General features: G+C 38.0%; 1 protein-coding gene across 1 annotated transcript; it reads left to right on the plus strand.

Annotated features, from left to right (window-relative positions):
- The first annotated feature begins 1650 nt into the window (after positions 1-1650).
- Positions 1651-24481, plus strand: RADX (RPA1 related single stranded DNA binding protein, X-linked). The gene is made up of 15 exons (XM_032196416.1): positions 1651-2257; positions 2593-2735; positions 4531-4723; positions 7915-8023; positions 8182-8273; positions 8368-8490; positions 9419-9526; positions 11023-11190; positions 11752-11912; positions 12352-12536; positions 13708-13776; positions 19145-19224; positions 20893-21186; positions 22543-22725; positions 23603-24481. Exons 1-15 carry the CDS (start codon positions 1651-1653, stop codon positions 23746-23748), a joined length of 2661 nt encoding a protein of 886 aa, XP_032052307.1. The 3' UTR covers positions 23749-24481.
- Positions 24482-25004: the final 523 nt, after the last annotated feature.

Consider the following 25004-nt stretch of genomic DNA (forward strand, 5'->3'; position numbering starts at 1 on the left):
AATCACATCACAAGCACGATGCAGAGCAACTGGGAACAGTCCCCAGGTTTCCCTCATAATGCCTAGTGACACACATAAACATCGAAAGAATTCTACATCATGGCTCCCTAGGGACGGTTTGCATGTGATGTGAAATCATATCCGGTGTGATCTCACTAAAAAGGTGTTTGGGTTATGTTCACTTCTTAAATTACAAATGCCACTTTATCAGTCCACACAAAGAATATGTGTTTACAGGGAAAAATGAAACAAAAAAAAACAACTGTTAAAGTTTTACTCAATACTCTGGCTTCAACATAGATAGCAAGAATGACTAGTATCAATTTTCCTCAATAAGGAGTGCACTATTACATAAAATCCATAAATTCATCCAATGACTAGGGTAGTAAAAAGGCCAGTAAAGATTTGTTTTTATACCCCAATGTCTGAATTTTTTGGTCTGTTTTAAATGATTTTAAACAGCTTTTCCAGTTTCCCTATGGCAAAAGCTCCAGCTGCAGAGGCAGCAGCCTGGGAACACGGTCCTTCACTGAGAACTGCTTTTGGCCTTACATTTGAAGCAGCACGGCCTAGGCTGTAGCCCCACTTTGGTCTTCTGGATTTCTAAAAGTTACCTAGACTGGTGCCACGGTAAGTACTGGGCATGGCTTCTCTTTTAGTGGGTGACATTGGTAGTGGGGGGACAGTTGGACCAGATGGTCTTCGAGGTCTTTTTCAACCTTAATGATTTTGTGATTCACTTCTGGCCCTTTTATCCTTCCTTACCTCGGCTTCCTGCTCTGTTCTACTGAGCAGGGGAGCTTGGCTTTATGTAGACTTGACAGCCTGGTAGGTTCTAATATAATAGGTTCAAGGGCTAATATATATATATTGCTGTAGATATTTATGTATTAGTAAGTGCTAATATATAAAATAATATAATAATAGTAATTTAATAAAGTGTTAAATGTGAAGTCCTTGATGTCCAGAACTTACTCTTGGAAGTGATCACGGGATCATGAAGGGAACAGAATGTCCTCGATGGTGATGGAGGGATGTGCGTCAGTAATAAAGAAGCGAGGCTGCACGTTTGGGGACCAGGAGGAGCAGCTCCTCCAGCTGTCTGTTAACTCATCCACCGCTGCTGGGAACAGCAGAGGAGGCAGATAAGGCAGATGTGAGCTGTTTAAAGCATCGGGGGCTACGAGTGCCGACACGCCACCAGAACAAACACCGCCTCAGGCATTATCGCCCTGAGGGCGCAGGGGCACCGTTAGGCGCGCGGTCAAACCCTCCAAGAAACCGGGGCGGGGGAGCAGGTGCCTCACGGAGCCCCCTCAGCGCGCCGGGGCCGAGCAGCACCCGCCCCGTTTGGCACCGGGGGAGCTGCAGGAGCCGGCGGGGACAGCCCCGGAGCCCCGTTGGGGTCCGTTCCGGCCGCCTTTCCGTCACCGTCCCCCCCCCACACACCCCACCCCGTCCTCCCGCCCATGATAGCGGCCGTTGGGCGCTGACTGGAACGCGCGCGCGCGCGCGCAGCCCCGCCCCAGGCCGCTCCACGGCCTCAGCCTCTGAAAGTAGCGGCAGGAGGAGGCCGCCCGCCGCCGCCGCCGTCCTTCACCGCCGCCTTCCGCCGGGGAGAGCGGCGGGGGGAGCCGCGAGGCAGCTGTCATGCAGGAACCCGGCCCGGATCCGCCCGACGACCCTCACGACGGCAGCACCCCCGCCTCCCCCAGCGGCGGCGGTGGCGGCGGGGGGGAGGCTTCGTGGCTGCTCAGGGTGCTGGAGGCGGCGCGCGGCGCCTCCCTCCTCAGCGCCTCGCCCGCCGAGATGCCGCCGCTGACGGTGGTGGCGGTGGAGCGGTACCTGGCCGAGGCTCCGCCGTGCCCCCCGGCGCCTCCGTGCTCCGCCGCCGTGACCCCGCAGTACTGGTACGACGTGACCCTGGCGGACGGCTCCCGGCAGGAGCGCTGCCACCTGGCGCCCAGCCTCAACGGCCTGGTGCAGCGCGGCCACCTGCGGGCCGGCGCCCGCCTGCGCCTCACGCGCTGCTCCTACCTCTACGACGAGCGGCGCCTCCGCTACGGCTTCCCCTGCCTGGAGGGCGTCGAGCGGGTGGCCGGGGAGCCGCCCGCCCGCCCCGCGCCCATCGCCTCAGCGCCGCGCCCGCCGCCCCTGCGCGGCGAGAGGAAGCACTACCTGCCCCTCTGGAACAACGAGGATCCCTACGGGGACACCTGGGAGGCCGAGAAGCCGCCGGAGAAGGTGGACGTTGATGGTAAATGGGCGCCTAGGGGGACGGGGTGGTGGGTGCGGTGCTCCTCTGGGGGGGATTTGAGGGGTTTGTCCCTCAGGGGGTGTCCCTCGAGCGCCAGCTGCTCTGGAGGTGGGTGTGCTGCTGATGGACAGCGCTCTGTGTCCTCCTGCACGCGTCCCTCTCCTTACAGTCCGTGTAAACATCAATAGCGCATCACACACAGGTGTAACTGTTTTGTGGCGTTACCAAATAAGCCTCTTGGAACATGTGAACTCTTGCTCTGTGCGCTTTACAACTGAAAACCCTTGAAATGCCCAGTCGTGAACACTCTTCCCTTCTTCCCTCTTTAATGTCAGTCTCTAAGCTGACTTCTCTTGGTCATCTGGAAATGACGTGGAGAAGCAGAGTTCACTTCCATCCGCTGCTGGTCAGAGTGCTGCACAAGTCTAGGCTAAGGTACTACGGGAAGCCAGAGAAAAAAATGGATGTGCCATATCAGGTAAGGAGGCATTAGGGTATACATTCGTGCTCTTGAACAAATGTTATAGGATATTTGGAAGGTACTGTTTCCATGTTGTAAACACATAACATTAACACTCATGTTGTAGATAACTTTGCTTCATAAAAACGCTAGGCCCTTCCAGGTATGGAAATAGTAGAGTTGCTGGTAGTATGCACAATCTTTAGTAGACGTGTTTCAGTTACTATAGTCCAGTTGAGATTTCTCTGTGAAAAGACAGAATATTTGCTTAAAAGACTGTTTTCTGGTCTATATGCTTTGGAAGCTGGAGTTAGTTTGTCTTGTACCCCAAAAAATAATATTAAAAACTTTTTGTCCCTTAATTCTTGTACCAGGTGACTTCCAGATAAATTGTTTTTTTTTGTAAAACTTTCTGGTCTTCCTAATATGTTGAGCTTTTTGTGATATTTTATGTAGTACTTCTTGGAAATGGAACTGCAGGTGTGCTCGATTACCCACAGCTGCACTCATCAGCTGCTCACTTATTTCTCCTGTCCTTAGAAGGGTGTTGGGGAGAAAATTGGAAGAGCAAAAGCAAGGAAAAACTCGTGTGTTGAAATAAAAATAGTTTAATTAAAAAGTGAAGGGAAGAAGGGGGGGAAACCAAAAGAGTGATGCGAAGGCAAACTGGTGCCTGTGCAGTCTCAGAGCAACAGGTACTTGGGAAAGACTGTCCCCCAGTTTCATTGCTGAGCACGACGTTATGTGGCATGGAACATCCTGTAGGTCAGACCAGGTCAGCTGTCTCAGCGGTACCACCTGCCGGCCTTGTGGCCACTCCTTGCTTACTTGCTGCGTGGGCAGAGGGAGAAACAGAAAGGCCAGCAGTAGCTGAAACAGTGGTGTGTTATCAGCGCTGTTATAGTCACAGACATAAAACACAGCACCATGCAGGCTGCTCTGAAGAAAATTAACTCCATCCCAGTCAGACTGCTTCCTAGAGAGCAACACTTCACAAACAGGTCCGATAACTCCTATTTTTTTCGTGGGGACAGAGAGGTATTGAACTTGTTAATGAAAGGCCATGTTCACCTCTTGTTCCACGTTTCCATTCCCTTTCACACAAAGATGAATCTGGGTCTTTTGCTGGAGATGATTCTTAGTTTGTTTTGGTGGGTTTCTACCTTGTAAGACCGTTCACTGTAAGACTGTTTTAAAGAAAAAAAAAAAAAAAGTATTACTGCTCAGTGATATGCTCAGTTATGGATTCAAAGCTTTCCCATTTAAGAAAAGTAGGTAGAAGTCTTTGTCATAAGCACAATTTCAATGAAAAGATGGTGGTTTGCAATGCAGATCTTCTGAGTATTTTTTCAGCTTGAAAATAGTCTTGTATCATGTTTTTGTCAAGAATGTTTACCCAATGATACTGCAGCTTCTCAACTTTCAAAACATGTTTTCTTATCCATGGAGGCATTTTGAAGTGTTATTCTAAATACTGCATTCTATCTGATAAGGAGGAATTGTTTTTCTATTGATTTCTTGTGCACAGTATTTCCCAAACCTCCTCCAAAAAAGCATAGGGTGAAACAGGCATCACCTACTGTTACTGAGTACTAGAAAGATAAGAGTTTGGGCTGTCATAGTTGTGGATGAATTTTTCTTTGGAAACTGGGGATTTCTTCAACGCCAGTATTCAGTGCAGGTTTTGGAACATACTCTGGATCCATTTGTAATAAGTGAAGCCATTCATGAGTCAAGTAGCTGATGCATTATTTAAAAAAAAAAAAAAAAAAAGATGATGCTAAAAGGTGTTTTCTTGTCCCTTTTTCTTTAGGCTTACTTTGAAGTTGCTGATAGCTCAGGCATGATATCGATGGTTTTGTGGAATTCATTATGTCCTGAATGGTATAACAGTATGAAGGTTGGCACGGTACTCCTCCTTGAACAGTATGCTATCAAAAACAGCTATCCATTTAAAACACAGCCAACCCCGGGAGATTCACAGATGAAGAGATTTGCTACAATTGGTTAAGTATTGCAGAAATCTGTTTTGATTCTGTGAAATATAGCTGTAAAAAGGGGAAATAGAAAGTAAAACAGCAAGTGATCCATTGCCAAGACTGATTGATGTGATATATATGTGTAATAACTTATTCATCCCTGTTTAAATTTGAATCACATTTATGAAGTTTTTTGCCACAATTAGATAAAAACCTTTAAAAAAAATAAAGATAAAAGAATAAAGATAAAAATCCCTGATTTCAAGTATTGAGTTCATAATGCTGGGCCTCTGGTACTGAATTTTAGTCTGATTCTGCTTCTTCCTGATAAGTAAAACAGATAATTTTTTGTGCACTGTTTGCACATACTGCCAGGTCATTGAAGCGCATAGTCACCTGCTCTGACTGTAGGCTTTAGTGTGGTCAGGCCCTGGTGTATCTGCAAAACTCCACTGAGTAAAAACTGGTGTTGATGACTGCTGTCTGTACTGAAACAGCAGCACCATGGGAGTTCATATTTGAAGAATATTCCTTGACTGTGAGAAAGCGTTTTCTTACGTGCTGTTGTTTGACAGATATTCAAGAGCCGTGCCACAGAAATACAAGTGGTGGAATATAACAGTAATAGCCTTTCCACACTACATTTGGTCTACAGTTGTTTTATTTTCTCTTCCACTTCACTGAACCTGAGCTTTTTTTCCCCTTACATGCTTATACTCAGAACAAAACAACAACCAACATTCAGAAAATATAAACAGCTGCCTCGAAACAAGCAAATATGTGTTTTTGATGGATGATGTATGTATAGCTTATTAACAATGACAGTTTCTTAATGCAGTTGCTACAGTGCATGAAAATAAACAATATTTTCACTGCTAGAAGCAGTGTATTCTCTGTCTAATGTATCTTCACCTTAAAATCAGATCTTAATGTGCAGTGTTTGTGATGAGTTGACAGGAGAGAGAGATGTTTAGCTGGGAAGGGAATTTTGGGAGGGGAGCTGATGATATTTATAAACCTTCCCTCAAGCAATCATAATTGCTGCAAAACCTTTCTGTGGGAAGAGAACAGAGTAAGATATGCCCTGAGGTGACTTTTGAGGCCAACGACTTCAATCCTAATGGCTTCGTTCACACTACACTACTGATTTCCACAAGCATTAGTGTTGATGGAGAGATCAAAATAGCAAATGAGACCAATGGGCCATAAATGATAGTATCTAATGGGAAACTTAAAACAATCAGTCTCTAGTGAAGTGCCACAGAGTACTTTCAGGCCACAGATAAATCTTTGGTTCATAGCAGCATGTACATGCAGTATCTTATTTCTTAGCTCAAAGCTCAGAATTTTGTCTCACTATGAACTTACAAAGCATGTTGGGCCATGTGGTGGTAGATCTTGAGTCCATATATCCTACATATATCCTACAAGAGGAGAGTCTGAAAAGAATAACATCTAGAAAATTTCCTAGAGCAGCTACAGTTGATTTTATGCAGCTCTTGGAGCATGATCAGGTGATACATTTCACCTTTGTTAACAAAGGTGAAATGTAATGCCTCAGTAACTACTCAACATAAAACTCTCTATTTCAATTTTTAAAGCATGTGCAGGGGGTGTTCCAAAAATTCTTCAGATAGCTAGGTAAAGAAATCAATTACACTGGGTTGCTCAAGTCAACAATTACTTTGTTTTCATAATCAGTTCCAATTTGTAATTTGATCACATACCACCTTTCTAGTGTTCCGTATGACTATTCACCTGTAAATGTTTTAAAATGTATCTGTAGGGTTAACAAAGCTAGAATTCGTTAGTCTACAAGGGAAGGGGCTTTGAAAACTAAGAGTTCTACAAGATGGCATGCTTCTGGCATATGCCTGGTTTTCTGTGAAGCGAGTTCTGTGTCGCCCACTTGTTTCATTTGCAGAGTTGTATGACATGCTAAGAGGTGCTGTTCTATAACCTAAAACTTCTAAAGCTTAATTACTTAGTACCCTCATCTTGAATTCCACCTCTGGGCAATGTGTACGTCTCACACATCACTGAATTTATGTGGTACCGATGAAAACAGCTGTTTCAAATAGCCTGGACTGACTTTCAGTTCTGAGTAATCCCAGTATATAATCTTTGGCTGAGTATATGGCTTTCATCTAATCTCAAAACGACCAAAATTTTTTAAAATTTGATGAATAGTTTCGATGGATAGAGAGGAGTGGTTTGTTTTCAGAAATTTTCTCACAAATACTGCCTGAAAACACCACGTGCAAAACCACATTAGTCCTCCAAATACATATCTAACAAGTGGCAGCCTGAAGAAAATTCTTAATCAGGTCTTTTTTTACATATAATGCCTTCCTGGTGTCATACCACGAGGGGGAAGGGCCTGATAAGGAAACAGCTGTATAGGTTATTTATTCTTAGCAATTACTTTTCTGTGTGCATTATTCAAATAATCCCTTATCTGAGCCCAAGTATCTTGTAGAAACGGGATCAGAACAGTCTTTTTCATAACAGCAAGTTTTGTCTCATGAGAGAGACAGTAGAGTACCACTTAGAGCATTCTATATGCTGAAGCCATTCCTTCTCTATTCTTAGCTGGTTGCCATCCCCTGCCCCCCAATGTTCTACCATGTTTGTTACTTAGCATCTAAACACTTTGCTTAATAAAATAAAATTTTCAGGGGTTATGATATAGAAATGCAAAGACCTTCTGTCTTCTTGCATGCCCACGTCATCGTTTCTATCTTACTTATAACTGCCTGAACTGGTGTCATACACGGAAGTTCTCATGTGCTGGTTCTGTCTTCTGTCTTTCTTCGTTGTCTGCAAAATAATTTTAGATTGTAGTGACACTTGAGAACAAAAATAAATATTTCATAGCTAAGCAGTATTGTATTAATTTATTTTGCTGTTGTTTAAAATACCTATCTGGAACAAACTAATTGGCTCATGTTCCAATTTTTCATTGGAAAATTTAGCATTGCTCAGATTCAAAAGTTGCATTGTGGAATGCTGTACCCGCATTTCTTTATCTCAATAGAAATACGAAGTTAGAGGACTTCGTGGGTGATTTCACAAGCAGTGAGACATGGTTGAAATACATCTTTTATGAAACTTTACCTAGTTTTGTTTCAGGTTTTGTTTTTATTTAAAACGAAAAGTGTTTTCTTCAGTTTGTATTCATGTTTTACATGCTCAGGTCTTTTTTTTCTGTTTGTCAGAAATCAGCCTTAATGTACGTGACCCACCTACCAAAATAAGTATCATTCCAGAAGAAATGGTTAAGCCAGAGTGGGGATTACCTGAAGTTAAATACCGCTTTATCACAAGGTAAAATGGAAATTAGTTGTTTGTCAAGCTGGAATTTAAATTTCATTAAATTACACTGAGTGTTAATTGGAAATGTGATTTAAGAAATCTCTTAAGAAAGCTTTATGTTTTGTCGTTCATTCATTAATACCAACATTTTTGTTCTGTTCTGTTTTTAGGTCAGAGCTGGATAACTTACCAAACAATCATTCTTGTGATGTTATTGGTCTTGTGACATTTGTAGGAAGGATTGAACGAGCAAGAAAGAGAGGTTTTTCTATAAATAAAACTTTAAGAATTTATCAAACCTTTTTTAACTTTCCGAAGAAACACTTACATGTTTTTCTTAATATTTGTTTATATAGAACGCAGTGAAGACTTCTGGCTCTATCGTTGGGCACATGCCATTGATGGGACCTCAGAGCAACCATTTATACTGGAAATATTTGCAACTTCTCAGCCAGATGTGTTTGAGCATATTCATCCAAGTATTTATCTCTTTACAGTACTTATTAATAACTGTTCATAATGTTTTTTCTAGTTGGTCACTAATTTCAAATTCTGAATATAATTGCCATTGATTTTTTGTTTAAGTGCCTTGCTTTATCTCCTCAAACAGAAAATAGCTGATCAGGAATTACAAACTAAAAAAAAAATAATAAAATAATAGTAATAATAATAAGATAAAGTACTTGAAATTCTTGTCATACTGCAACCTACCAGTTAATCTAGACAGATAGAGGCAGCACAACCTGGGGTTCATCTGATGTGGTTAATTTCAAACAGAAAATTTAGTGAAGCACTCAGGGCAACACTTCTTTCATCAGAAACAACTAAAGAAAGAAGGCAGCTCTTTAAATCTCTTACTCTCTTTCTCCATAAATAAATATTTTTTTTATAGACAGGAATAATGTAAGATGATTGGATGAAGGGAGAGGTGAATGTGGAAAAGCTTTGTTTCTTTGAAAAAAATATTTTTGGCAATACAGAAATCATTTGTGAGCTGTGTTAGTTATTTTCTGTGATTTTGTAATGTTACATTTCAAACTGGGGAATCCTTATGGATTTTTTAAAAGGCTTTAAATATTTCTCCTTGCCTTCTCTCTGTTTTCCTCCAAGCTACTCACCCTTCTTTTAACACTGTTACGTATTTCATTGACATCCTACCAGATAAAGTGTCATGTTTCAGTGCTAATATGTATGCTGAAATTTTCTTGCACATTTCTGAATTTGAAAATCTAATGCCATCTCTATGTTCTAATTTATAGCAAAGGCTAAATACATGCTGAAGGTCAAGAATTAAAATAACATGTTTAGACCACTTAATTAAAATTAATCCAGTATGAGTCAGTCTTGAAATTCTAAAACCAATTAAATACCGAGGAAAAAAGGTTTTTTGTTTGTTTGTTTTTCTAGTGACGTACTTGGTGTGTACACAGATGAGAGTGGTACGGGACCTCAGTGACAACCCTTCCAGCACAATTTACCTTACGACTTCGAACGAAAGTCAGATATTCATTACAGGTAACTTAAAGTAGTTTTAGCTCTATGTGGTTCTAATTGTAATTGCTTGGACTATTACAAAAAAAAGGCGGCATATTACATTCAGGTGAGGCACTAATTGATGTATCTTATGAAAAGTACAACTATTAGGTTAAGCCATATGTTTACTAAATCTTTTGGATTGTTTTAATCATTAGATAGTGTTGCAGTGAATGTTGCCAATATCTTAAAAAATTAAATATTACTTGCAGCTTTTCTGGGTTACAAATTTCCTTGTTACAATTTAAAAAATCAGTATGTTAAATTTATTTTAGTTTATATTTTCACAAATACTTGAGAGCTGTTATGTTTCATCTTTCCCAATGCAGAGGCCCTTGTACAGAACATGTGGCCTGGAAAGGGTTGTCGTACTGGGCTTTGCTGAAGGAGCATTCCTTCTAGAAAGTCTTATTTGAAAACTCATATCTGCAGTACAATACTCGTTATGGCCCTGCAATACTACACACTAGATAGCATCAGTCAGCATTTCACATCCAGAATCAGGCATAGCTCGTTGTAGTACTTGGGCTTTTTGATCAGGAGGCAGATGTAGCACAGCGTTGTAGGTGAGTGGTGTAATGGCCTAATTGCAACGGAGTATGAAATAAAGTAGATGCCTCTTTCCTGTGTTTATCTGCCTGTCTCGTTTCTTCAGATTTCCTATTACATTACTCATCCAGCCTGAATCTTGCTGCTGACAAGGAGGAATAGGGAGTAATATGTGCTAAAAAATTATCTGAACATAGTCGTTTATACACACATGGTCTCTTCTAACAAGCTGGATAGGGTGTTTTGTGCTTAATTGGACTAACAAAACAAGCTAGTCTTTTTCCTAACAGGTGATACATATTATACCTAAATGAAAGGTTTGTGAGTCTTTTTTACTTGTTTTCCTTCAGTATATTTTGTGCTTAGTTAGTTTTCTAATTATTTCTATTTTGAGCTTTTCCTCAGCCTAGCTTAACTTCATTTTATGTCTCTTTGCATCCTAAATGAGAACTACAGCTGGAGATGACAAACCATTGGATGAGATCTATTTCAATTCATAGCTTAGAAGTAGACTTGCTTATTTGAAATAGACAATTTATTTGATATAACTGGAATTTAGTCAGTATGTTGGTTTTAAACCAGACATCAACGAATACATGCCTTACCAGTTACCTGTCCGGATATTTGCTGAACCCTGTGAAGAGGATCTACCCGTTCTTTCCTGCTGAGGTTATAGAAGAATGAAGAATGTGTAGGTCTTTAGCAAAGGCAAAGTAACAAAATGATTTCTGATCATTTTACTGTTGCATATACTCATGTGAAAAAAATGTTCTAGTAGTATTGCCAATTGTTTTATTATTTAACATTTGGCTAACTTTCAGTATCAGATGCAAGTGTTAGCTGAGGAATTCAAGATGCTCATTTGAGAATAAATACTCGTGACTATAACCTACTTTATTTTTGATATCTGATTATTTTTGTTTTAAAAGGGTGTCACAAGGGCCAGCCATACACCAGAGATACCAAAGTGAAAAACTTCATTCACTGGACTAAAACACAGAGTGAAGCTGATCAAATGAAGAAAACTGTCATTGGTGGCTATTATCCTCTTCCACGACCTCCAAATAGCTTTCTGAAGTATTGTAAAAGTAATAAAGGTATGGTATTGTCAAGTATCTTTAAGATCTGTAGCCTTTTTCAGTTCAGTCTTACTCCAAGCATTTGAAACATCAGTTAAAAAGTAATACAGTTATTATTAGTGATTACACAGATGTGTAATGTCTTCTAAGAAAGAATCCCTTTCGTGACTCATAATGTATCACAGGCCAAATCCTCATCTTACAGAAAGTCAGATTTTGCACTTTGTGTACATAGTTGCAGGAGAACCGTAACAACTTACATGAGCTTCAAGTCTTCCCAGAAGTTTTACTCTGACTGCTCTGCTAAAACAGCATTAAAGACAGTTATTTGGAAGAACATAATTAATTTCACCTGGAAACACAAATTTTGATATCTGTTAATGCATATGAGGGGGAAAAGGGCATATTAATTTTTTTCATGTGATGTAAACAAGAGGATTTAAAATCCTTCAAAAACTTACTTTAAAATCAATTTAATACTTAGTAATTTTTTTTTTTTCATTTTCTTTGAACCTTTCATTCAGACTTTTTGATAGTGCATTTCTTTAAAACTTGTTTATGGGAATTACTCTTTTGCAGTTGAATCAGTTTTGAAAGCCATAGGTGAAATGGGGAAAGAAATTGAAGATTTGCACTACAGGGAACACAAGCGCATTGCTATTCAAGGAATAATTAGCGCCATAAGATACATCAACTGTAGCAATGTAGCTGAAGATGCCTCAGGAGTAGAACCTGTTCAGGTACAGAGCTTGAAAATTAATGCTATAGCACTTAAGCAGCTATGATCATAATTAGAATTGAGAATATCGCATTTGAATCCAGAACTTGGCTACATTGTCTCTTGATTAGCTGTATGTGCTATTTTGAGAATGACATAGTTTTGCAAGTAATAGTTTAAAATTTTAAAAAGCAGTGATTCAGTGTTTCTCTGAGTTCATTGTAGCAGTCCTCTGTAAAACTGCATAGCTGTTTAGAAGCTAGCAATTTAACTGGCTAGATGATTTAATTAATGTAAATTAGAATGTGGGAGAGTGGATTACTGCAATTTGCGCATTGTCACTTTCTAGACAGAATTTATCTTACTCACTTGCTCTAAGACATACTTTAACACTTCCAGGGTTTTGAGTTGGAAGAAATAGCTCTGGGTGCTTTGAAACTCTTAATTAATTGTTATTGCAGAAAGATACTTCTCAGACTCTTGAAAGTTCTACCGTGTCCAAAGAAGATGGTGTTCAGAAGGAAAACCTTCAAACTAAAGAGTTTACGTCTTTTCTGGGGCCACAGTATGCTCCTGGGGAACAACAATGGCATCAAACTCCACAATCAAAAAAGAGCACAGTCAAGAGAAAGACAGAAGCAGAAGAGTAAGCTCTTTTCATAAATATGTAGTGTATCTTCTCAGAAACGATCATGTAAATTAATTCAAAACCTAGGTCATAGAAAAGCACATAAGAAGGCTTTAAAAGGATATGTAGTTTAATCTTTAAAAGTAGTTCTGTGCTTTTCCTAGCATCAGGTGATGACGGTTACGCCATTCAGGCTAATGGAGGATTGATTACAACAGAGGCATCTGATTGATAATGCTCTCTTTTTTTTAAAATTCATTGCTACTTTGTAATTCTCAGGGATTTTCAATAAAGGTAATTAACACTTCAACAATCTATAGGTTAGTGACCCATCTGTGAAACAAGTAATAGTTACAATGGTTTCTTCACTGGAAATGCAGAACTGGGAGGAATAATGTTTTAGTATAGTTATTCCTTAAATCCAAACATAAAAAAATATTATTTTTTTTTTTTAACTTTTTTTCCCCTTTCTGGTTAAGGGAAGGTATTACACATAGCTGTAATTTGCTGTTAGAAAGGAAAGGAGACGATGGTTATACGGTAACCTGAAGGCTTGAAATATCTCACAGCACTATGGCTCTGCTTGTGATGTAATTCTGTGAAATTTTATTGCACCTAGTTAGACACAGACAAAGGATATCAGTCCAGTATAAGAAAATGGGATAAGAAAAAAACTGGTGCAACGTTTTTAGTTTCAAGAGTAAAATATTTGCTTGTATAAATGTATCCTTTATTGCAATGTTTGTGCAAGTTCTGGTGGAATTGTACCAAGTCTTAAAAGCCTCGTTTATATACTGAAAGATTTAATGTTGCAAAAATCTAACAAGTCACGTTTTTTGTTTTAGTTGATTTCACATGCTATAAAAGCTATTTTTTTTTCTTGACTTTTCACATTCTAAAGTCATAATAGTTGGAAGAGAGCAGGCATTTCAAATATTTTGCAGGCAAAATGTAATTAGTATTGAACAAAAGCTTACAATGAAAAATGGGGAATAGAAATTCTGTCTTGGTACTGTCATCGCAAGCATGTTAGTGGATTTCCATTCCATAAGAAAAATGCCAACATTAGAATATTTTAGGTTCTGCCTGGGGAAGAAAAAAAAAAAAAAAAAAGGCAAGCATGTTCTTTGCTCTGTGTATTTCCATTTAATAGAATTCTGTAAAATAATGGTGAATTTCCTATCTTAAGGGGAAGTACATCTATTATTCCTGTACCATCTTACAACTATTTCACAAGGTCTGCAAGAAAGAAATTTGGGTAAGTCATGTGAAGTTAATTATGTTAAATATTTGCAATGATGAAGCAAAGACACTTGAAATTAAATTCTTATAGGTTTGAAATGAAACTCTTATAGGTCAGGAATCTGTATGGAAGTGAAAGAACACAACAGAGTGGAATTTAATATTTTCTATTAATTTCCTCCACATTGATTCTAGGTCAAATATATTGGATTATTTTATTCTGAAACAAAATCTTGACTGTTATTAAACAAATTTTTAGGGAGCTACCCGTGCTACTTAAGGAATACCTAGTAACAGGGGTCCATCATGATAAATAGAGCAATATATGTAGTCTTTGTTTCAGAGAGATTATAGTTTAAATAGGAGAGTCAAAGGTAGGAGCGAGGAATGCATAATTAGCAAGCAAAGTTAACAGTGTGATTGCATTAATGGATTTGCTAGTGGTAATTAAGCTATAAATCATCACTGGTGCTACAGAGGTGTAAGCTCACAGAGGTGTAGTTGTCTCTGAGAAGTTGCTTGACTCCTTCCACTGCCCAACACTCAATCTTTATCGAACTTGCTTTGGATCCAGAAAATGATTAAAAAAAAAAAATCCAGGTAGGAGTTTCAGATCCATAGCCCTGACAAAACTGGAACCTAAAGAGATGACTACATGTGGGAAATTATTAAGAAAGCAGAATGAATGTTATTTGCTAGTCTGGGGTAGAAAACTTCCTTCCTTCATGCAATTTTGTTTAAGGGTTGTAAATTCTTGTCATTTGTCTCAAACAAAGCTTGAGTAACCTGAATTTATGAACTCTGTGATGACAGTAATTTCAAATATCTGGTGTTTTGGTGGTGGCAACTGGGGTTTGTATCATGAGTACGTGATACATGTGTGCAGTGGGATCCGTTAAGACGAAGGGACTGAAGCAACTAACATATGAGTAAAGACTGAGAGAATTGGGACTGTTCAGTCTAGAGAAGAAAAGGCTCAGGGGTTAGTACATTTGCTAAGTTTAAAGGTTGATATAAATGTATCAACATATATAAATAGCTGAAGGGAGGGTGCAAAGAGAATGGTACCAGGCTCTTTTCGTTGATGCCTAGTGATGGGACAAGAGGGAGTGAGCACAAACTTAAACACAGGAGGTTCTGTCTGAACATCAGGAAGCACTGTTTGTATTGTCAGGGTGACTGATCACTGGCACAGGTTTCCCAGAGAAGCTGTGGAGTCTCCCTCCTTGGAGATGTTCAAAGGGTGTCTCAACCTGGTCCTGGGCAGCCAGCTCTGGATATCCCTGCTTAAGCAGGGGGTTAGACCAGATGGCCTCCAGAGGTCCCTGCCAACCTCCATCATTCCGTGATTCTCTGTGCCCTTCACCTGCCTTCTTAGTTCACTTTCAGCACCTCTTCACTCCTCACTAAAGAGAATTTTTGGTGCTAGGGATGTAGTGACAATCACAGTGATGGAGGTTATGTAAGTTACTGACCATTCTTCCATGAAGATCCTTTTGGTAGACACTGCGTTTTCTAGGGGAAATGGTTGTCTGACTCTGCAACTCACTCATTTAGCATAACACCTGACTTTAATATCATGCACCTGCCAAACAGCAAGTTACATAGCCCTGGGGGAAACCTGGGCAGACCTCAGCTGCTAGGGTTTCCGTTTAACAGCAACCAACTTAGCTGGGGAGTCAGCACAGACACATCTTTCAGCTGGACTTGACACTTGCTGTCTTCAGGGACAAGAGGCTGTATAGCCGCCAGGTGTAAGGATGGGTTTCAGGGTATTGTGGTGCAGGAGTTTGCAGGAACATGTGCCACAAATCCATTAGAAAATCAGGATGGTTTTCTGAATGGGAGGAATCACTTTTTTTCTTTTGCTTGCTGAGAAATACTTAGTTTCTTCAGGGGGGAGGGGAGGATGGGAAAGAATGTATTCTCCCCATTTCTTAAAAGTGGAGAAAAAGTTAAGGCATGTTTTCTTTGTTCTCTGCTTTTCTCAATCTACTACTGTCCTCGCTACCTGTGTGTCCTGCACTCTATGCCATTAGTAAAGGAGGAGAAAGTCTGTGTTGGATTATGGGAAGCTGTTTCACTCTATATAATTAAAAGGTAACTGGTGTATTTCTGTAATTACCTATGTGGTTGTTCTGAGTTCTCCAAATTACAGGAGAAAAACAGAAGGCTAGCCTGAAGTACTTCAAGCTTGCATTGTTTTCTGTTCTGTTGCTTCAAAGTAGCAGAATGCCAGCTCTCACTGGAATATTCTAATATGTTTATGAAATAACAGTAAATATTTCTTAGTATGCATTATAGCTTAGATTACTTTGTGTCGAGTATTTTGTGCAGTATTTCAGAATGTGGTTGCATTGTTGAAGGCTTCATGTTTTTAGATAGTAATAGCTTATTTTAAGGTTCTTTATTTGACCGCCTCAATACCTACATTTCTGAGGTAACTCATGTATAGGATGCCATCTAGTATTATCAGAATGCTTGTGAAATGGTCTGATTATTAAGGGTTTCAGAAAGAACGAGGTAAGAGGAAACTGATTAATTTAACACTACCATTAATATTTACATCCTTGCTAGTGGAGACACTTAAGAGAAATGTACTTTATTTTTTACTAGCTTTTAATGTAAGGTAGTTCAATTGATTTTTTTTTTATGAAGGGGGAAAAATCAGAAATTTTAGACAGGCTTATTTTTTTCACGGAAATGGGGAAAAAAAAAAAACACAATGGCTTTCTTAACTTTTTAATCTTTAGAAGCTTAGCACTGCAGGTACCACAGAGTTGCTGGTGTATTACATGTTCACATGCCAGACTGCTTAAAAGTGCCTTGCTTGTATACTTCTGTCCTTGCAGTTTCACTTCGAAATGTTTAGTGTAATTTATCCCTTTTCTCATTTTCTCCATTTCCTATCCCTTCCAATGAGAACTAATGGACAGGAGAGTCTGCAGATTGCAGGCTGGGAATAGCAAATTTGTCGTGGCACAGGTTTTCATAAAGCTGGCACGGGCAAATTAGGAACATGGATGTTTTGGTTTACAACAGCCTCAGCACACAACACTATATGGAAGGATTTGGGTTATTTCAGAAACATGTAAGCTGTTGTGTATTCACACGTAAGTTTGCCTTGTTTACGAACCTAGCCCAGGTTGCACTGTGGACCCATCCACCACAAAGCAGTCCTGTAGCAGTAACGTCTTGGGCAGGCAGGTGAAAACCTTCCAGCCACAGGTTGTGTAAGAAGCTTGGGAAGAAGTGTGATAAGTTAGTTTCAAAATTTTTAAGAGGCAAAACTAGCTAAGTCAGAGCCTTCTCACCTTGGAAAACAGTTTGAAAAGAAAAACAAGCCAGTTTCATAATATCAACTTGTCAGCAGTATGAGTTGGTGTACTCCCATGCTTTAACGAAGAGGGAAGTTAGTTGTCTTGTGCCTTACTCAAAGTGTTGATTTCTGAGCAAGCCTTTCATAACACTACTAGATTTTCATGTCTTTTGTTGAGAAAGTCTTGAAAGTAAGAATTAAGTTTTGTGGGCATTTGTTTTTAATTAGACAACTTCTGTTAATAGCTTTTGATAATGTCTTTAATGGCTTGAAAATCTATTAATATAGCTGATATGTAAATAGTTTATTACTGTGCATACACAGTAATTACTTTCTAGGTTAGTTAAGGTAAAAGGAATTAATTCTTCATAAAATGAAGCATTGTTTGATCTCAAAATAATACCATAGGAGTCATGATGTAATTACTGAATTATTTTTAGAAAGATAAAAATTTTCCAGCTACATTGCATCAGAAGATACAAAAATACCGTTGCATGAAATTAGATACAACCTATTGAATTTATCTTTCTGAGGTTGCACTGGACCTCAAAATTTGAAAAACGTCTTGAACCCTACAATGGCATTGAAGCTCATACAACTTTCTGTTTACTGATACGTTTAGCACAGCTCTCCTCTGTAGCCTGGTTGGGTTTTGGGGAGCAAATGCGGTCATGCTTCTCTATGGCAGCTTTTTGTTTCAAAATTCAGTAGCTGAAACCTTATTTGTATAGTTTGTGCTGTTTGAATGAGGATTCTTTTGTGCCTAGAGGTAGAGATCACAAGATAGTCACTCCAGTACTTAGGTCACACAACGATAATAGTGCATTTCGTAGAATGTACTTTCATACTCAAAAAAACCACAGTGTATTTCCTTTTATCTTTTCATAGCATCACTTCATCTTAGATATGTTCCATTTGTTATGAAACACAGAATTTTCAGTATTTATCCATAATATGAAATAGGGAAAATTTGGAAAGAAAACAATAATAATTACAACTGAAATACAAAATAGCCCACCAAACAGCATGCACTGCTTCAGGCCCTTTTTCACTGTCTGTGTATTGTTTCTGTGTATTTGCAGTTATAATACCTTATTGGTAATTACGTTGGTAGACTAGAATTTCAGTGGTACCTGAACCAAGTCTTGCCTATATCTCAGTAGTTTGTGATGCAAAATAGTCTTTTTCTTGAGTTTGTTCATACATCTTGTTGAGTTTATTATAAGAGGAGTGTAACAAAGAAGAAAGGAATAAATGAGCTTAAGAGCATATCTTTCTATGTTGTGGCTGTAGAGTATTTATGTTTTTCTCCAACATTTCTCCAAGATAATTGATTAGAGATTGTAGAGTATAGTTGCTAACCATTAGTTAAAAACTTCATGGTTAAAAATGAAAGTATAACTTCCTAAATTTATTTATTTTATAAGCTCTTTTATTTTAGTATTTTAAATTTTAAATATTTTTATTTTAAATAAAATTATTTTTAAAATTAAAAATTCTGGTTTGCTTGATTTACCTCTTTATTATGACAGGGTAGCATGTGCAAAAGAAAATATTTGGAATTTATCATTTGGATTCTGGAGTGAAGAGTCATCTGTATTCTTGCTTTGTGTTTGACTGCTGAAGTGTGCTGATTTGAAATCACAGCAGAATGCTGTGTAGTATTTTCTTTAGAATTAAGTCATAAACCTGCTGATAGTCTGAGATACTCAGCTTTTAGTGGCACGCATGCTATTTCTAGTAGGTGCTCAGTAGAGGGCAACAAATGCTGGCTTTTGAGTATAAAATACTTCCCTATCTACTCCATAAAGCAATGAAATAAAGCAGTTCTTATCTTGAGCTCTTGAAAATTGATTTACAGAGCATAGTAGGTCTCATTATGTCAAGCTGCTATATTACAGGTCCTGTGATGTGAAACCAGCTACCAATGCTCAGTCGTTCAGGCTTGATTCATTTATCACTAGAAATCTGTCAAGAACTGAACTTTTGCTGCATAGTGTTTGAGATTAAATAGACTTTAATGTATAAATATATATATACACACACTCTAACTTTCCTTTTATAGCTTGGACAAAGTTCAGCGTGAAGATTTCGTTCAAGACAAAAATGAACAGCCTGTATCAGACAGTTCACAGTACTACCCAGGTATGTCTCAAGCGGTTTTAACGTTACGTTTAAACCTGCTTCTACCCTTTAGGTCCAACACAAGCAACAAAGATATCCTTACAACCATTGTTTGTCAAGACAGTTTTTCTATGCATCTGGCTGTATTCGCCTCTAGGGAGCCACTGTATGAACTTGTTAAAGTCAATGTGCTCCATCATGTCCCTGATGTATTATAAAGGATGGCTGAAAGGACACTGTTAGGCTGTTTCCCTGTATGAGAAAAAAATTCTCAGTGTTTATACAAACTGCAGGTCAGTTTTGTACCTCAGAAGTATTGTGCAGTGGGCTTAGTAGCACAAGCCTTTGCATCTTTTTTTGATGGTTTTCTAACTATAGTGATCTGCATGTAATAAAATTGTCCATCTCCAGGAAGGTAGCTCCACAGCTACATTAGAATCTAATTAAAAGACAAATACAAGATGTGGGAGGAAATGAATGCAACATACAAGCCAGTAATGAGAGTGATGGTTGCGTTTTGGATTTTTTTATCAGTTAATATTATTAAATATTTCTTTCTTCCTTTGCAATTGAAATATAAACTCATATTTTAAGTAGTTACTTTCTTGATATCTATTTTTGAATGAAGGAAGAAGTTAATTTATCAATTATCGTTTTGTGTAGCTTAGTCTGGTTTTTATTTCATGCAAATATTCTGTCATGTTTTCCTCTTTTCAAAGCTGTCTAGATTTACTCTGAGTCATGTAATTTGATCTGAAAGTTTGTCTACTGCTTGCATCTGTCTCGACATCAACATTTGTCAATTTACTTCCACCTATAGCTGTAGTATGGATACTGTTGTCCATCCTTTTATTTAGGAATGCCACAGCACATCTTAATGTAATAATGATGGTTTGCTTCTAGTCTACTGATGATTATCTACTTCGTTGTGTTTATTTAAAACAATAGAATTTACAGTGAACTTTCCCAAATGATTAATATATTGTAGATTGAAATTTTGAGGAAAGTTTCAAATTGGAGTAAAATTTATACAGTAACTGTTTAAAGTGATTTTTTTTTTTCAAGTGAAAGAACAGCATTAGGTATTACGTAGAGATCTGTTCTTCAGAATTAAGAAAACATATCCATAAGTAAGTTTGATAATTAATGGGTTAATTGGTTCTTAGTCTTCAGTGAAATTTCTCATGACTTTTAAAAAATGAGGAATCAGATTGGGTGTTCTCTCCTGAAATTATTTTTTACAGGAATTCCTGGTAGCTGTAGTGTTTATTGTGCTGTGCTCTTACTGTCTCTGGAATTGCTGGGATATTGTGTAGATACCTTAAAATGAATGTGTGTGGTTTCAATTAGGATGGTTTAAAAATAAAAAATAAATAAATAAGTAAATAAAATCCCTTGTACATATTTTAAACTTGCTTTCATGTTTTCTGGATGTTCATTGAGCAAATTATGTCCTCTCCAAATACAAGCCATAATGTTCAACATAGTGTTTTGAAATAAGAGGTATAACTACAAGTCTAGCCTCTAAGGTTAGTCATATACTCCTGTTCCAGCTCTAGTTTCTTTCTTTTGAATATTCTGCTGTCTTCTTAACTGCGATGTTCTAGTGAATATACTTCTCTTCTACCAAAGAAGTGACAGGATTCTGTAAGTACATAAGCAACTAACTATTTGCTATGTTTATACTAGACCAAGAAGGACTAAGTGCTATACCTGAAACTGAAGAGACCAGAGGAACTTGTGATTCATGGCAGAGTGACCTGTGGGCACAAGTAAAAGACAAACTGCTGAAATATTTGCATCACAGCACAGTTTTTCCAGAAAGCATCCCACGTAAATTTGATTATGCGCACAAAGACTTACTTATGCAACAGTACAACCTTCATGCAGCTGTGTACCAGCCAAAAGAAATGAGAACAGATAAAAATATCAATGAGTTTAAAAGTGCTAGTGGCCTTGGGTATTATGAAGTGACAGTTCTGGGTAAGTATTTGGTAGCCTGGCTGTTTGCTATGCTTGGAATGACTTAAGGTTAGCCAGAAACTGAATAGATTTCTTCGGCTTAGTCATTCAAATTTGGGTGTTTAAGGTTTTTTTTGGTTTTTTTTGTTTTTTTTTTAAAAAAAAAGATGTTTTTAAAGACATTTCAGTTCTCTGTTAAAAAAAGGAATTAGAATATTATTTCACCAGAAAGCAGTAATGCTTGTTAAAATTACCATCGTGTCATTAATTGAGATAATTGAATATCTTATTTCTATTGCCACTTGCCATATAATTGCAATTTTGTGTATAGGCATGTGTGGATTATTTGAAGGTTGTGTATAGTCCTTAAGCTGTTCATTATTACGATTAGAGAGAGAGGTTCAGTTCAGTAAGTGAACTAGTCTGACATAATTAGGTAAATTATTCAATTGCACTTTATTGTCAGCTGATCTTTCTGTTGGAGCAGTACCCATCAGGAGCAAGGTAGTGTTCTTAAGGGAAAAGGACACTTTGAAATGCTTCTTTTGAGCTCATATCCTCACTGAGTTGTTTTTGCATTTATTTCTTAATTATCTTTTTTAAGTGCCTTTTTAAAAGTGCATTTCTTCCATACTAGAAAATGAAGAGCTTGTATTTTAGCCATACTCATCAACCACTCTCTGCTGCTTCTGGTTACCACAAAACATCAATTGATTTACCTTTATTTGTTAAAATATAAATATGCAAGGTGATGACAAATATGCAACAAGATCTGTTTGTTAGCATTACTTCAGGATATTAATGTTTGGTTTATTTTGCCATTAAAAGGAGAAGGAAATTGACTAGATTAATAGTGCTCATGTTAAGTTCGGGTAATTTTAAAGTTTCCATTATTTGCTAAGGGAGATTTTCAGAGAAGGTATTTAAACATTTACAGTCATTAGAATCCTGGAACATGGAATAAAATATTCAAGATGAAGGTAGCACAAGTACTGTACCACATGCTGCGTAGATACAATGAATGTAAAATGATTTTTTTGTCCTCATAGCAGAGATGAAGCTAAAAAGAAGTATGAAATGGCTTCCAATATTGATTTAATATTTCCTGAGCTAATAGCATTGATGACCTTAAATCATAATAATGTTGTAACTATCAATTTCAATGTGTATGTATACTTACATAGGTTTCTATTGAAATGTAGTTTTAGTCATCAGTTATTAATTAATGAACAAAGAGCAAGTGTGTAAACATTTTCTGATGATATATATCAGTGTTCAGCCTGCAATAGTCTGATTTTTCTTAATGAAGAAATGCAATGTGAAGTTGTAAATGGGCTGGAGATGAAGATTTCTGCTAATAAATATTTTTTTCAACAGGTATAAACCACGATGTAGCAGTAGATGTCGCATTTCTCCCACTCTTCTATCCTGAAAACCCACACTTACTTCAAATGGAGGACATTGAAAATGACACATTACTGTCTTGCATGAGTTGCATCTCTGCTTATCAGCAGAAGACCACCAGCTATGGAACACTTTGTGACACCTTTCCACTTTCAAGTGAGACTGACTTTCACTGGCATTACTCGTTTATCTTTTCTTATTCTGTATCCCAGCACAAGAGATAATCCTCTGTAGAAATTAATGTTGTAGATCAGGCATTGCTCACTTCCGTGACACATACGTGAATTTTGTTTGGCTACCTTTAAATAGATATAATACTGAATTTTCAAGGCAGTTTTTATTGGAGCTGTTTTGTACTCTGAATATAGTATTTTAATATCCAAATCACTAACTCCTAAGTGACCTAGATAGTATTTGCAGTTATTTGCCATATTCTACTGACATAGGAGTCAGTACTTGTGCCTGAGCATGTGGATATTTGCCTTGATTTGCTTGAAATAGAGTGGAATAAGTCAACTCATTTCGCTGATATCACATGGAACAGCGGCTTTAATGCAACCTACACTGCCTATAAACTGAATTATTTGCCTATTATGCTTCTAGTTACTAGCACCTTACAGCACTTGTGCTGAGTGCTATTCACGCATGACATGCTGCAAAATGCTATGTAGGCCTAGTGTTTTCCTGCATGTTAATACAGACAGATCTGATTTTATTCAAATACGTTTACTTTTCCTTGATTGATTCTATGGAATCTGAGAATTACTAATGTTTAAGTAGTGCATATTTCAGTATTTCTGTTTCTGATGCTATCATTTCTGGTGGATGAATTTAGTAATGAGATTCTACACCCCCTCCCCTCACCTCCACCCTCCAAAAATAATAATTCATAGTAGACCAGCACATAATAGTTCAAGTGTGGTTTTTCAATGAAAGAAACTTGAACATACACACATAACTTTGTGGAAAACAGCATCAATTCACTTTGCTTTTTTATTGTATGTATATTAAAACTACTTTTCTTAATTTCTAGATGAAATTGTAAAAGCAGCGATGGATCTAGACGGCAAGCATGTTGTCTGTATCTTGGACATCTGTCACTTGGGTGATGATAAGGTGGAAGTCTTTCTGAGCAAAATCTACAAGACGGTGGAACCGGATGTGCTGGACCTAGTGTAATTTAATAACTTATTTTTGAAACTTAAATAGTGTTGAAAAGGAGGGAAATAAATTTGCTGTAATTTGAATACACCCTCTACACACTGCACTTTTCTAGAACTAGTAGAAAAAGATCATGATTCTTAGAGCAATTGTTATTCACATAAATGTGAAGGACAGTTGTTACCTTTATTTTTGGCAACCTGCGAACAGTTTTTTACATGATGTCTTGGTCACTTATGTTCAAGAAAGGTGAACAGGCAATGCAGTGAGCTAATCCTTTGATAGGAAACCAAGGAGTACAGCTGTGATCTCTCTATCTCTCCCCATGTGCATACAGAGCAAAAGTATGCATCAGGGTGAGAACTGAGAAGAGAGGCAGGCTTTTCCAATATTAAAGGCAATGTTTGCCTAAGAATTAACTGCAAAGAATTTAGGCTGAAAATTAAAATCATTTTGAGGATGTGAACGATTATGTCCCGAAGTGGTCTTTCAGTGGGAGGTACTAGAGACAGCCTCTTTAGGCTTGAACCTTACTGTGTTTGTGAAAGGGATTACATATTGTGGTGCCTTAGTACTGGGGGCTGGACTCAATGGTCCAAGAAGTCACTTTCAGTTCTTTTTACCTGACCAAGGTCAATTGCTATGTTTTAATATGTCTGCTTTTGTATATATAGTGTTGGATAATGAGTATAGCACCTAAGATTTATAACATATTTTATTTATTAATTTAGAAAATGAAACATTAAAAAAAATTTTTTTCTAGCTTTGCAAGAGAAAAAAATATTTTTAAGTAATATTTAGCATGGCTGGATATAGTTCATTCCACCATTACTTTTTCTTTCCTGTTGGTCACCACTAGCGCTATCTTTTTTCTTTTTGGTGATAGCTGTAATCAGAATGCATGAAGGAACTCAGCAGCTCCAAGAAGCTGCTGCTTCCAGGAGGGCAAAAGACTCAAGAATACTGTCAATATGTTGAGCCTATACAAGCTAGCAGCTGCTGACTCCTGCTGAGTTCTGAACCAAGTCTTGCTTTTTCCTCCCTTTCGTCACTTATGCAACCGGATCTTTGGGAAATGATTCTCAAGCAGGATCCTAAAACACATTGCTGCTTGACAACTTGTCCATGTGCAATGCTGGTCTCAGTTCAGTTGTTTGAGAAGAAATGATTATATTGTGGAAGCTTGCCACTTAAATTGTACCATTGTTGAGTAATACTTTCCAGGTATGTTTTAACTGCCTGTTGGTTAATAGGGAGCATCTTTTTGAAGTACT

Source organism: Aythya fuligula, chromosome 13 (assembly GCF_009819795.1).
Source record: "Aythya fuligula isolate bAytFul2 chromosome 13, bAytFul2.pri, whole genome shotgun sequence".
In the NCBI taxonomy this organism is placed as follows: domain Eukaryota; kingdom Metazoa; phylum Chordata; class Aves; order Anseriformes; family Anatidae; genus Aythya; species Aythya fuligula.

Coding starts and splice junctions, on each gene's coding strand:
- RADX (XM_032196416.1), top strand. CDS start 1,651: ATGCAGGAACCCGGCCCGGATCCGCCCGACGACCCTCACGACGGCAGC. Junction 8,274..8,367: donor TGAACGAGCAAGAAAGAGAG/GTTTTTCTATAA, acceptor TTGTTTATATAG/AACGCAGTGAAGACTTCTGG. Junction 22,726..23,602: donor TGACACCTTTCCACTTTCAA/GTGAGACTGACT, acceptor CTTAATTTCTAG/ATGAAATTGTAAAAGCAGCG.